Raw genomic sequence first — 14,764 nt, forward strand, 5'->3', positions numbered from 1 at the left:
ACTTGCTTTCCCAATTCAATCGTAGTTGTAATTCTCTACAGCATGAATTTCGTGAAGATGGTCCAAAATCGGCTGCTATGGCAGAAAACATCGATGCTGTGCGTAATCTGATATTACAAGATCGTCATGTGATATGAGCGTTTGGCGGTCAAAAAGATTTGTTCACGATGGATACCGCATGATTCAACAATCGCTCAAAAAAAACTCGTGTCAATAGGTCAATAGAACTATGGATCAATGCATTAACCTGAAACTAAACAACAATCTGGGTCTTCCAAGACAAGCCAAATCCAACAAATGTTTTCGCACACGAAGCACTTCTTTGTAAATAGTCGCCTGTCTTTTCGGAATAACTGGACATGTCGCCACCATTTCAAATTCAAGTAGAACGGTCCATTCTGAATGGTACACGAGCATTTGTTCGCCAGAAAAGAAAAAATCACCGAAACCAATCGCAGAAGACGAATCATTCTTCACCACGACAATACGAGCTCTCACACATAATTTCAAACAAAAACGTTTCTGAATATCCAAAACATCGAATTGATAGGTCAACCGCCGTACAGTCCTTGTTTGTTACCCAAAGATTTCCTATTCCCGCAGATCAAAAGTAAATTGTAAAGTTAATGTTTTCTACACTTGAAGAAGTGGTTGATGCATTCAAATCATATGTTTTGGAGGACCACAATCGGAATGGAGAAAATGCTCCGATAATTAGCTCAAACGCATTCAAGAGTGTATTAGATCAATACACTTGGAGAATATTTTAGAAAATAAAAGCAATATCTAATTCGTCTCGTATATTGATACAGTGAAACGATTTGCAGGATTTCATTCCCGTGTTATCAATTAACAATTAGGTCTGATGTATACAAGTCTGATCTCTCCAAACCAGACTAGAGGTTATATGATTTAATTTTTCTACAGAAGCATAGAGGTGGATTAGAAACTATGTATTAATGATTCAAAATTTTATATAATCAGTGTAGTATAACGATTATAGTCAGTCATTGTTTCAAAAATGGAACCCTGGCGAACGATATTTTTATTTTATTTTCCTGTAGGAAGCTCCATTCGCCTGGCACTGAAATATCGTATTTTGAAACTCTCGACATACTTTTTCAAATGTTTTGGCGAAAATAGCTATACATTCTACAATAAGTTGTTTCAAAACGTCGATATTGTCAGATTCAGTTGTGTAAATCTTGTGTGAAGATGCCTATTCTGAAAAAAATCCAAAAGTGATCGAGCCAGCCATTCGATTTAACCTCGTTTTACACCTTAATAGTGTGGAGTAGTTCAGTCCTGTTGGAATGTTTCTTTCCAAATTACACAATAAATCCAGGTTATCTTGCAATATTATCAAGAGTATCAATGGTTTTGTTGTATCTTGCAACATCTCTATATAAACCTTTATAGAAAATTGAGATTGTGTTTCACATAACATGTGAGGATTTGCGTCACTCCAACACCTCACATTCTGAGCGCTTACATTTCAATTCAGGTGAAAAGTACCCACTTTCATCACTAAATCCAATTGTTTTGACTTCGTCTGGCTGCCGGTTACTTCACGTGTCCATATCTGACTTTATAATAGGTAGATACAATCTGAGTTGTTGAAGTTTTCTAATCTTATAGATTGTTTTGCATCATTGATATTACACTTGATGCAAACTTGCTCCCTCAAATGAGTCTTCGAAGTGGACGGTCTGGAAACCTCCCATTTTGTCTAGTTTCACCAAGTATAAGGTTCGATGATAATTTATCGAACCATTTCACTTTTTTAAGCAAAACGTTGGGTTCACAAAGTTTAAGAAACCATCAAATTTACATAAATTACCTAAAGTTACTAAAACCGTTAAATCTTCGATTAGAGAGTCAAAAACATTAAACCCAGGATCAAAACATGAATTTAAAATTTCAATTGTTACAGCTTTAAATCATTGAAGATGTGCTTTTTTATAAACAAATTGCCCAAACTTCTTTACACATAAATTAGGATAATATCATCATTGAATAGTTTTTTCCAATACCTTTGAAAAGAGGTCCTAGCCATAATTCAAAATTATTGGCCACGTCTTTTTTGACGAATAAGTAAGAAAACTTCACAAGTCCAGTTTTCAAATTTTACTATTTTCGGAGAAATATAAAGTACTGTATACCATATGGATACTGGTGATTCTTCTACTTTTTACTGTTCTTGTACTTCCAACTGCTTAAACCACAAATTTCGGACGCATTCGTAAAAATACACCTAGAGAGATTAGAGAGAGAAAAAATAGATAAAGGTGTTATTTTTGCTCTAGGAAACAGGACTAGAGTATCCCAAAACTTACCATCTTATTTTTAATTGCAACAAAAATGCCCCCTGTATTTTTTTCTAATTTTTTTGATAATCCTTTTTCTGAAGCTTGGCTGCACTTAGCACATAGTCAAGCAATAAGATTCCACACAACAATAATTCAAATAGAAAAAGATACCGTATAAGTGTCTTCGATGTTTTTGCAGCCATTGAGAATTTGAGAACAATTTTGACAAGCAAGATTCAAAATTCCTTTATTCCTACACTGGTTGGTACTAAATTAGATAAATTTAAAAAAGAAAAAAAAGAACCTGAAAAGCAAAGCATTTATAGAAATGAATATGAAACTAGTAAAAGAGAATAACCAATGAGTATAAAATTTAATTTGAAAATTATGTATGGTGTACGTATTTCAACAGTTTTATTGTTTATTCATGTATTTAGTGGAATCTGTTGAAAATGTCATGAACAAGGTTTCAAAATTAATACGATAGAATCAATATTACTTTCTCTATTTTAAAAATGAGATATCTCGAAATGTTACGTTACTTTATAAACAATCTGTAACATTTAACAAAGTAAGTGTCTGAATATATTTACCACGAATTTTATCATCAATTAGCAAACTTAGATAAAGGAGTGGCCTCTTCTTCTAATCCGCAGAAGAAATTATTAGGCAAAAACAATTTTAGACGATGCGACGTTGGTGAGATCCTAATTAAAAAACAACATTTTTGCAGAAAATTAAATTAGGATGGTTTTAAAGTATCAAGAAGGAATACAAGTGATATATTCTAGATGGAAAATAACGCAACATGATGGAAAAATATAAGTGGAACGTGATTTAATCCGAAATTTACGACAATGCATAAGAAAAATCAATGGGAACAAAGAAGAACAATTATTTAAATGGGTGTAGTCATAAGAAAATTTGGTATCTCAATACACAGTAAAGGCGTTCTTATGATTATTGTTTATATAGATGTAAAGTGAAATGCATTCCAAGTGCATGTATTTGAAATTGAAGAACCACGTTTTAATGAATTTACAGAAACCTTGATGCATTGTACTACCACAATTCGATTCCAAATATAAGATTTTCTATAATAGTTGCGACTATACTAAAAACGTGGTACGGCCAAATAAAATGTCTTCGATTATAGACTTTGTAGAATAGAATTTAATTTCATGACTTGCGAAAAACTTGAATCAACGTTTGGATGCACCACGTTTTTGGTATAGTTGCAGCTATCATAAATAATTTCATATTTGTACATAATCCTATTGTGGTAATACAATGGATTGGTTAGGTTAGTTGATTTCCCCTTTTGAATTGTAACAAAAATGTGTATTTGTATTTTTTAATGTATTTGATTTGCTTTAAGTTGTATCTATAAACTCTTACGTTCGCGTCCGCGCCAACGATCTCGTTCGCGTTAGGTTCGGCTTCGCATTCGAAACTATTAATAAAGTTTTTGACTTTCATTTGACGCTAGAGATTCAATTGACTTCAAAATACGCCACACCAAAAAAATAAACCAAAATGGTTGAATTGATCTATTGCTGCTGTGCATGCGTGTTTATATAACCTGGATACCCGTTTTCAAAGGCTTGGCGCTGAAGCGAACTTAAAAATTGGTCATGTCCAAACGCGAACTCGGGGCGAACTTGAACGCTTGCGCGGGAGTTTTTGTTTGTATATCAGACTTCGTAATACGTTTAATTTATGTTAAACGTGTCAATGCGGGCGCGAACGTAAATGTTTATAAATTGACCTTTAGGCTTTGAACGTCCATTTTATGACACGTTACCTTTTTAAAATGAAAAATATTTGTGTATTTTAGAATTTTTGTTTCCCTTAAAAATTAATTTTGCATTGAAATTTTTGTAGTAACAAGGCAAATGTAAAGATTTTAAAAGATCAAATTGTTAGATAGCAGAAAGCTCGATCGAAGCCGATCATCGGAAGTGCTTCGAATTTTGAACCAAACAATCAGAAAGTGAGCAAATGAAAAAGGCAGAAATACCTTCCTTATACAATGATTCGCTAAAAAAAGATTTGATGTTGTACAATTATTGGCATATCAGACCAAAATAAATCCCATCAAACACTTTGTTACTAATTTGTGAAAATAACAAAAACTGTGTTATCAACTTATAAGAACTTAAAACATGTCAGTTTAAAAGTAAAAATGGGATCATTTTATATTTTTAGACCGTACCTCTTTGCCATGATTTTCAAGATAAATAATTGAAATACGATCTCATTCAAATTGGACATTATTTAATGTGAATAGAGTAATTGTATCCGATATCGATTTTTCGCAAAAAATAAAACACGAAAATGGACAGTTTAAATATAGATAAAATAATAAAATTACGCTGTACGTCAAATACTATTATTAGCAACGTTTACAATGAATATGAAATTTTGTTTTGCGCTTTGTTTGTAATGCTATGAACTTGTATAATTGCGAAAGAACTTATTACAATAAGTGAAGAAACACATCGCGATCAATAAGTGTTATCTATTACTCTAAAAGTGTAATAATGCTCAATGTATTGATGTTATGTTTAATGCGTAAGTGGAATATTTGAGATATTATTTTGTGTGTGTGTGGATTTAAATAGTTATGACGAGAATCGATTAATCAACATTTTCTTATATCTTTAAACGAGCAATTCTTGTTTATATAATATATATCGGTATATATAATCTGTAACTCGGAAACGGTCCCAACGTTTTTAATAACATTTGGTATAGAAGGGGTTTCGGGGGCGATAAATCGATATAGCTAGGATTGTTTTGTTTGAATTTTCAGTAATCGACTTTATCGATTAAATCAACTTAAACATATTTTTTCTCATTGGAAGTAAAATAAGAAGAAAAAAGAAGTGTTTTGGTATCAGGTCTTTATATCAAGCGATGCTCCTTTTGGTCTATTTTTGAAACTAAACGAAAATTTACTGATAATTTATCAAAATTAGTGGAAGACATAGCAATACTCGTGCCTCTTAACAGAGATGTTGAAAAAATATATGATGATATAGTGCCATCTTCCCGAGAAGTACAATATCTACTACAGCCATGACTAAATGAAAGATCAACTTGAAGGAACATCTAAATTTGACAATCAGACTTGATACAACACGAACTAAAATTGGAACAAAATAAATTAATATTGTTGTTGCGTAATTTAGACTTATCAGAAGGACCATGCTATGGTGTAGGACTCATGGTAACAAGTCTGTGCAACCACATAATAAATGCAAAAGAATTACTGGTAAACAAACCGGTAAGGAAGTTCATACTCCAAGGATAATTCTTGACGCATCAAAAGGACAACTGGGATGCACCATGCAGCGTCACCAATTTCTCGTTAAATCTGCATTTGCCATGACTGTCCACAAATCCAAAGGCAAACATTCGAATCTGTTGACTTAAGGTCAAGTCTTCATGCATGCAAGATATAAAAAAATGTTGACGTTTCGACTACTTTCAGTCTTTGGGTATCAAAATTAAAATAAAATCAAAATAGAAAATTATTTTTTCCTTAGTTTTCCATCTCAAAAATATGTAGCAGTCATCAATTAAATTATTTGCAGTATAAATTTAATTTGAATTGAACACAATATACCAAATAAATAACGAGCAAAGCTCGGTCATCCAGGTACTGTTTGAATAAATTTTCAATTAAGGATATTATTATATAACGATATAATATTAAATAACAAGAGTCGTAATTGTTTACGCAAATGAAAAGTTTGCTCACGAAGCATTTTTATGTGATGATAATCACCCAATAATTCAATTTACATAAAATCTCAATCGTCTGGGGCATCTTTCAGAAACATTTGCTCTAGTACGGAGATTAATTTTGAATAATCTGCTATGTTAATGTTATTATCAATGTTTAGGGTAGTTCTGACAATGAAATGAATGACCCATTGAGAAAATAGTTACATATATTTTTGGTTTTTTATCAAAATACGCATGGAAAACATTTTTCTAGAAGGTTTTATAACGTTTTTCTTATGTCGAGAATCTATACATTTTTATTAAGTACATTCTTGGGATTTTAGCGTGAAAAAATTATGTGTAGTGGAAATATTAGTAAGTAAAGTTAAGAAAATTATTTTGTTGCACACGTAACTTATTTTATGAGCAGTATTTCCGACATCAACCCTTTAAATCAAAATATATCTCGCTGATTCTATATTTTTCTCTTGTAGTATCATTTTTCAAAAGATTATAAAATTTTAAGCTTTATTTTCCAAATAGTTTAATTTGAAGTATTTTAAAGTGAACAAACTGAATTTTTTTACAATTGTAAAAAGAGATTGTATTAATTGAGCATTGTTTTTCAATCAGGCATAAGCTTGGCTTGAAGAGTATTATGGTGATACTTCCACATAAAACTGCATCATTAATCAGTTATATACGGAGTTTAAACGTCGTATTAGCATAACGACCTGGATGTCTGAAAAAGGGGATTACATCAGAAAACATAAGTTTCAGAAAGCCGTGATGAAAACCTCTTTGGGAAATTAATAATAATAATAATTAATTGCCACACTATTGTTAATTGGTTTTGAACTATTAGAATCGAAAAATACTATCGATAGAAAATTATATTGGTTTATTACCGTTTTTCTTCTCGATAGAAAATGTAGTGAAGACCAGTTTAAAATAGTTGTAATTCGTTGGGCTTAATTTCAATCCTCATTTTTCTATTGAGGTGAGTGTACAGGGTAGAATGTATACTGTTAAAATGTGTCCCTCATATAATCAAGTATTCCACCACTTCTCCTGTAATTTATTACCTTCGCAGTTACATCAGGAAAATATCTGCCACTTTGTTAACGTAACTGTATTATGGAAGAGAACTACTTTTCTGTTTCATTAAAATTTCTATGTTTTCAATTATTCTCATTGTTTTGTCATTTCTTATTGAAGCTTGCAACATCAATTACATTCAGCTAACTTCATTAAAGTTAGAAGATTCGAATGTAGATTGAATAGGACTACTACAATAGTCTAAGTTCGAGTAATGTTAATTGTTTTCCTTTCTCAGTAAAATAATTCCATTTGGGTAAATTATTATTTTTATATAGTGCTCTGTGACTACATTAAAATCCCATAAATATACTAAATGGAATTTGATGCAACTGCCACCTTCTATTTTAACTTTGAAAATTTCCTGCTGTTCGTCTTGTTTTAATTATGTCTTCAAAAAGTGTTTTATATAGCAATTACTTATAGAAGAACATACAGAATAAAATCACAAGTCCTAAATATTGACATTCTTCAACCATCAGTATTAATTTCAACAGTTTACAATATTTTTCCAGCAATATTACACGGAGAAGTGTATACATATCATCTTTTATTATTGTAGCGACAAAGTAATTCCGGTTTTGTAGTATAAAATAAAACACTTCTTTTTTAACAAAGAATAGTTTTGCATCAATTATATATTTTCCATTTTGCTCAATGACCTTCTGCCATCTTCCTTTCAGTTTCAAGATTCCTCACTTAACAAATTTATGGTACTTATCAGTAAAGTGTGAAAGTTTGACAATTCAAAGAATTCTGCAAACTTCGAAATGAATGGTAATTACATAAAGGCTGTATGGAGGGTGTTGGGGTGGAACATTAAACCTTTCCGATTTGACAATTCTGGCCGTTTTTATTTGATTACTTCATTCAGTTCCACTAATTGTTAACAGTAAACATCAAAATTTATCGTTGTGTTCCTTGGAAGCAGCTCAAAAAACACAACACCTTTGTAATCCCACCAAACTGACAGGAGAGCTTTTTTGTTGCTTTTTATCTTTCGATGTGGTTTGTTCTGGTTCATTGTCTTAACTCCATGATCGTTTTTGAACTATGTTATACAGGATCCATTTTTCATCACCAATGATGATTCTTTTCAAGAAAGGTTCGATTTCATTTCGTTTAAGGTGACTCTTTGTGCCTCTTCGCAACCTCTCGAACAGTTTCTATCCTCTTCAATTTTGGCTTTGATTTGATCATTATCAACTTTAGTAAGCCGACTAGAACGTTGCTCACCTTTGAGGGAAAAATCTCCAAATCGGAATTCTTTATATCAATTTTGACCCGTGCGCTCTCTTAAGTAATCAGCACTATAAACTGACATATCTCTTTATAAGCCGCAGCAGCTTTCGTCCCGGGAATGTTCGTTTCTGCACTCCATTTATAATTGTCCCAAAACTATAGCTCTCTTAGTAAAAAGCGAAAGTACTTATTTGCCAACCTTATATATTGCTTACAGTATACGTTTAAATAGGGCGTTCAGTTGTAAAAGGGATTAAGTCACCTTACATCGTTTGATATTTCACAAAACAACAAACGTACACTATATATCTGTTCTTATTTGATGTGTTCATATTATGAATGTTGTTACAGGAACCAATTTGTTCAATGTTGCGGCTCACGAAATTGGACACTCGTTGGGATTGTCTCATTCTAACGTTGAAAGTGCATTGATGTACCCATGGTATAAAGAAATGGAAAATGGTTATGATTACGAATTACCTGATGATGATAAACAAGCTATACAAGTCTTGTATGGTTAGTTCCTAAAATTTAATAATTTTAAAATAGAATTTATAAAAACTTTTATTCTTAGGAGCTCCAGACTATCGAAGCAAATGGGCTAAAAATCCTGAATACCACCCCGTGCCTACAACAACTACAACCACGACGACTACTACAACTACAAGACCAACAAGACCGACACAACGACATAGAAGGCCGCAAGATCCCAGAGATCCATACGGACATTATCCATATCCGTATCCAACATATCCACCTTATTATCCACAAAAACCGATGAACCCGAATAAAAAACATTATCCTACGCCATATCATCCTGACTGGAAGAAGTATCCAAAAACTTATCAACCAGGTAAATAATGCTTGTATTATTCTTATTTTCCAAACAACTACAAAAATAATCTTTCCATAAAATACGCTTTTGCCATTAACGCCGTACCATTTTTTGTAATGGGAAATAAAAAGTATTCGGAGGGAGTCAGATGAGGTGAATGAGGCAGTAAATCGTAGCGCAGTTTTGCTAATTTTTATGCTAAAATAACGGACGAATGGGTGGAGGCATTTTCTTCTCTAAACAACAATTGAAGTCATGTTTTCCTAAGTCTGACATCAAAACTATCAGCAAATAAACACAGTTATCACTATTAGTGGAAGGTTAATGGTGTATCCACGCTCCATTCACCGTTACATATCGACATAAAAATTCATTTACCTAGATTATGGAATTTCAATGCTAGTGATCTTTTATTCGGCATTAAGTATCCATACCGGTTCGATAGAAATATTTTCTACATAACTTACCTCACGTACTTTTATCCGACGATTGCTAAATACAACGGCACACCAGATTTTATCAACTGTTTTGGGATTAGTTTCACTAAAATGATATTATCCGTCTACATATGGTCATTTTTAAAACCACTTACGTATCATTTTAGTCACGAGGTACTTTTTGAATAATATTTACGTAACTTTTCCTTGATTTCTTTAATAATTTTTTCTACAATAGAAATATTTTTCTCTATATCATTCTTACACACAAATCATTTCATTAATATGGAGAAGTATCACTCCCTTGATGTCAGTTGACAATTCACAAATTAATAATTTTTGGACGAATGATTTTTATAGTAACTATACGAGGATATATTGAAAAATTCTTAGTCTACAATAGAACCAAAAAAAATTTCAATGTCAAAATATTTTATTTCTCAACATATTCTCCTTTTAATTGGATACATTTATTACAGCAAACCTGCAACGTCTCTAGACCTTTCAAAAAAAATGTTTCTTCTTGCTCTGCAAACCAGACCTCCATAGCTTTTATTATCTCCTGGTTGGAAGAAAATTTACCGACCTTTTGAACTTATTTTTAACAAGGGGGGTGTTCTAGTAATTTAAACCCAAAATCACGAATTTTTTGCGTACCAGCATAGGATTTGTGTGCAGGGGCTTTGTTATGCAAAAACAAAACATCTTTGGATAGCTTTCCGCGTCTTTTCTCTTCAATTTTTTCCCGTACAGTAGTCAATAATGTCGAGTAGTAATTTTCAGTTATTGTTCTACCCTTATCCAAAAAATCAGACGTGATTACTCCATGGCAATTCCAAAAACTGAAGGAAGAACTTTTCCAGCAGATTTTTGGACAGTTTTGGTCAACATTCAAACATTTGGGGATCCATTTTGCAGCAATTTTCATGTTTCATGTCCAAATTGACATGAACTATATGATGAACGCGTTCATATGAAATATTCAGTGCTTCAGATATCCGTTTTAGCCCAATTCGACGGTCTGATAAAATCATGTTATGAACTGGATCGATATTTTCCGGGACTGACACAGAAAATTTACCTCTTTCGAAGTTTGCAGTCCAATTTTTCACGGTCGCATACGAAGGACATTGATCACCAAGGGTATTAAGCATATCTTCGTAAATCTGCTAACCTCTTTACCCTTTTAAATACAGGTACTTTACACTGACACTTCTAATAAGTTATTGTTCGTTGCTATGGTAACGCAATATTTGGTGTATGCATAGAACTGGTATAGGCTAACTAGATATGAATACATCGTCGTATGGTTGACAACACCATCATTTACTAAAAATAATATATCTTATCAATGAAATATTATATTAGAAGTACATCCCACAAGAAGATATCCGCCAGATACATCCCCGCCCAGGAAATCACCACCAAGGACGTATCCTCCACGAACGTACCCACCGAGAACATATCCTCCAAGGACGAATTCCCCAAGAACATACGCACCAAGAGCAACTGAAAGGAATTACCCAATTAATACACCACTATATCCAACTCGGTCTACTCCCAAACCACCACCAGACACTTGTAATACAAGTTATGATGCTATTTCTGTCATTAGGCGAGAAGTTTTCATTTTCAAAGACGCAGTAAGTATTAATTTTATAATGGATTTTGTCTCCTAAGAATTAGATTCACTTTTTGTTATGGAAACATAAACTATCATAAAATATTAATAGAAGCTTACATGAAATGGAAAAACGACTTTTGTTATCAATAACAAATAAGATGACAAAAATTATTATTTAGAATAGCAAACCATGCAACGTAATTTTTTTACATTACCTTTCCTGAAGGACAAAATGTTCTTACAATATTTCCACGAATTGATGATTAGTCGGCCTTTTCGAGCACTGGTGCTAGACTTAATTTGTAGGTTTGAAAAAGGTTCGACTCGATAAAATTGAAAAGTTGTTAGACCATTCCATTTAATCCCATTTTTTCCTATTCAACTTGTTTTCTCTATTTTCATTAAAATCATTATTTTCATTATCTGTATCATAAATTTTTTGGTTATTATTGTGATATTCAATGGTATTAATCACAGTTGTCCTGAATCCAGTTCTTGACGGAATTATCTTGTTTAAGCTGGCTTACCAAAATTGTGATGCCTGTTACATGCATCAAATAGTAAGGTGCCTATTGTGGGAAACAGTATGCTCCGAATTTTTGTATCATCGCAGATTCTCCTGAGCTATAGTCCAAGTCGTCACTTTATATTAATTTTGCATCTGATTTTATCGATCAAAGTTTTGAATCACTGCAGTAGATCCCAAGCATTTAAAACCTAGCCAAACGTCCAAATTGTCAAGTGGTCAAGAATTCTGCAAAACTTGCTAACTATGCAAAAGGGATGTTGAGATGAAATACGAGTACCTAAGTTCGTGTTTAAGTGTATAAATCTAAAGAAAGTTTGGAAACCATTTATTTATACACTTTTTAACTTTTTTCTCAGCCAAACTTCCAATTTCATTTTTTTTTAACTTTGAAATTTTAATTTCAATTATAATTGCGGTGAGGCGTATGAAGTTGTTCAAAAAGATTATAAATTAGTAAGTTGTGCGAGAAGCTCTAAAAAATATGTATTAAAAACAATAAATAAATAAAATACTGTTCATTTTTCTAAAATACTGTTAATACTGTAAAAAAGTTGGCAACCCTAAGATACAAAAAGTGTAAATTGTCCCATGTTCTAAAGGAAAATGTCTTAAGTTTTTTACAAAACTGTTAAGGTATGTGATTAATCAAACAAAGCACTTGTCAATCACTTTATTGCTTGTTAATAAGAACGACAAAAGACACATCTGTTCAATAGAACATATTATATGCCTGTCAAAGTACGCGTAGTGCGCATGAGTTCTTCTACAAATACATGAGCTCTTCGTAAAACTTTAAATGTAGTACTGTCAACGAAAATATGTGTTGATTTTGGGGTGAAGCTAATAACGTTTTTTTGTCTCCTAAAACGTACAATTTTTATACATACGATTTTTGCATAAACGTCAACGATATAGTACATGTACCATCTACTGAAAAACATCCATGGATGTTATACTCTTATTAAAACAAAGTATATTTGTTGTAATACATTATTAGATCAGACCATGTCTCTAACATATTTTCGCAGTGAATTAAAAAGCCATTTAAATTTTTGAAACCAGTTTATCATAAATAATAATTGGTCACTTGACTAACATGGTTCATGTTAATGTTTTTGTCGAATCCACCTAATAACCAGTTATTTCCAATTGTTTTGTTTCATTTTGTTCCTTATATTTCTTGTAAGTCGCTAGCTTTTCCTTAGGGAGTAGTATTCGGTGTCAGTTGAAGTAATCCTATATATAATAATAATAGGATAGGGTGAACAATCAATACTAAGATGAACAGAACTAAATTTACGAAGGAAAAAAATGATGGGAAGCTGGAAACAAATTGTAACCAGTATGTAATGAACTACTGGAACTAAGTTATTTCAAATTATTCCTAAAACAATTACTCAAATTATTGCAAATTTTTAAATCGATATTAATGAAGTTCTTGAGAATATATCAGCTGCGATTATGTACGTGTATCTAATCTATCTAACAAAACAAAATAAGTGAATGAAACAAACATAATTTGATACTTTTTATTTTTCTAGTATTTCTGGAGAATTGGAGACAATGGCCTAATGGACGGATACCCTGCTTTGATAAGGCGACTCTGGCATGGTTTGCCTGATACTTTGACACATGTTGACGCAGTTTACGAAAGAAATGATGGCAGAATTGTTTTCTTCATTGATGATCAATATTATGTATTTTTAGATAATCATGTAGAAAGCGGATATCCAAAACCTTTAACCCATCTGGGTATTCCAAGAGAAATAAAAAAAATCGATGGAGCAATGGTTTGGGGTCACAATGGTAAAACATATTTTTACAGCGGCAATTTATACTGGAAGTAAGTGTTATATAAATTGATAGAATATTCAACAATCCAGGGTGAGTTTTTAGTATGACAACGGAATATTTTCCAAGTTTTTTACAATTCTTATTAATAGATTTTCATTGATAACGGAATTATACACAGTTGTTATACTAAAAACTCGGTCTGTATATATCATTAGGGTACAAATGTGAAAAATTATGTGTTTGATGTTTAAGAAAGAAGTACAACAATCCTTTTACCCAACAACATAACTCTTTCATATTGATAATGATTTTGAGCTAAATCTTAATTGCTGTAACGTCATTCTCAGTAGATAGGATAAATAAAATTTTTTGGATTAAAATGTTTATATTTGTGATGAACAATCAATTAATCAACCTCTCCATTGGTGGTTGTGTAGAAAATACCTTTTGCAATGTTGGTAAACAAAAATTCTTTTATGCAGCTTGAAAATATGAAGATTACTGATTTGTATTTAATTTTTTCTTTTTTCTAGATTCGAAGAAGAGATACAAAGAGTTGAATTAGATTATCCTAGGGACATATCAATGTGGAAAGGAGTTGGTACGGATATTGACGCGGTGTTCCAATGGAAAGATGGTAAATATTACTAGATATTAAGTCAATTAAATAACTTGCTGTATATTGAGGATCTTATTCTTGGCTTTACATATAATTTGTGATATATCAATCACAAGCTACTATTTTGTGCAACAATTTAATGTCGTTACCCATTTATATGAAAGAAAATGTTATCCGTTGTGCTCATGGCATTCATTTAATCGAGCACTAAAATTGTCTTTGACTACTCGACAGGTATTCTCCGTGATAGCTGCCATTTCCTGTCGGATATTTTCTTGTAAATGTACCAGGGAAGTCAATTTGTTAGCTAAACTTTAGATTTGACATAACACACAAGATAAAGTCCATAGATGTTAAATCAGGCCTGCATAAAGAGCAATTGAATTGTGTTAGGGTGCAGCCCCATGTTTGTGTAAAACATAGTGTCTAAATTCCCAACATCTAAGCTCCGAGTGACATAACTCCCACAACTATTTGAATAACTGCGCTCAAGTAATAAACAATACAAAAGTGAACGTTCTTATGAGACACTTTGTTTTATCGTA

The 14,764-nt window shown here is 32.1% G+C and overlaps 1 protein-coding gene across 5 annotated transcripts in view; it reads left to right on the plus strand.

The window, feature by feature from the left end:
* LOC130445037 (matrix metalloproteinase-2-like) overlaps window positions 1-14,764 on the plus strand; it is a 254,033-nt gene that overhangs the window by 230,530 nt on the left and 8,739 nt on the right. For all 5 annotated transcript variants that reach the window (XR_008910015.1, XM_056780513.1, XM_056780515.1 and 2 more), the window contains 5 exons: window positions 8,733-8,897; window positions 8,956-9,234; window positions 11,022-11,296; window positions 13,348-13,649; window positions 14,134-14,237. Coding sequence is in view for 4 of the 5 variants with exons in the window: in XM_056780513.1 (XP_056636491.1) it covers window positions 8,733-8,897; window positions 8,956-9,234; window positions 11,022-11,296; window positions 13,348-13,649; window positions 14,134-14,237 (1,125 nt within the window). In the remaining variant the exon portion in view is untranslated. The remainder of the gene's footprint in view (window positions 1-8,732; window positions 8,898-8,955; window positions 9,235-11,021; window positions 11,297-13,347; window positions 13,650-14,133; window positions 14,238-14,764) is intronic.

The sequence above is a fragment of the Diorhabda sublineata genome, chromosome 6 (genome assembly GCF_026230105.1).
Source record: "Diorhabda sublineata isolate icDioSubl1.1 chromosome 6, icDioSubl1.1, whole genome shotgun sequence".
In the NCBI taxonomy this organism is placed as follows: domain Eukaryota; kingdom Metazoa; phylum Arthropoda; class Insecta; order Coleoptera; family Chrysomelidae; genus Diorhabda; species Diorhabda sublineata.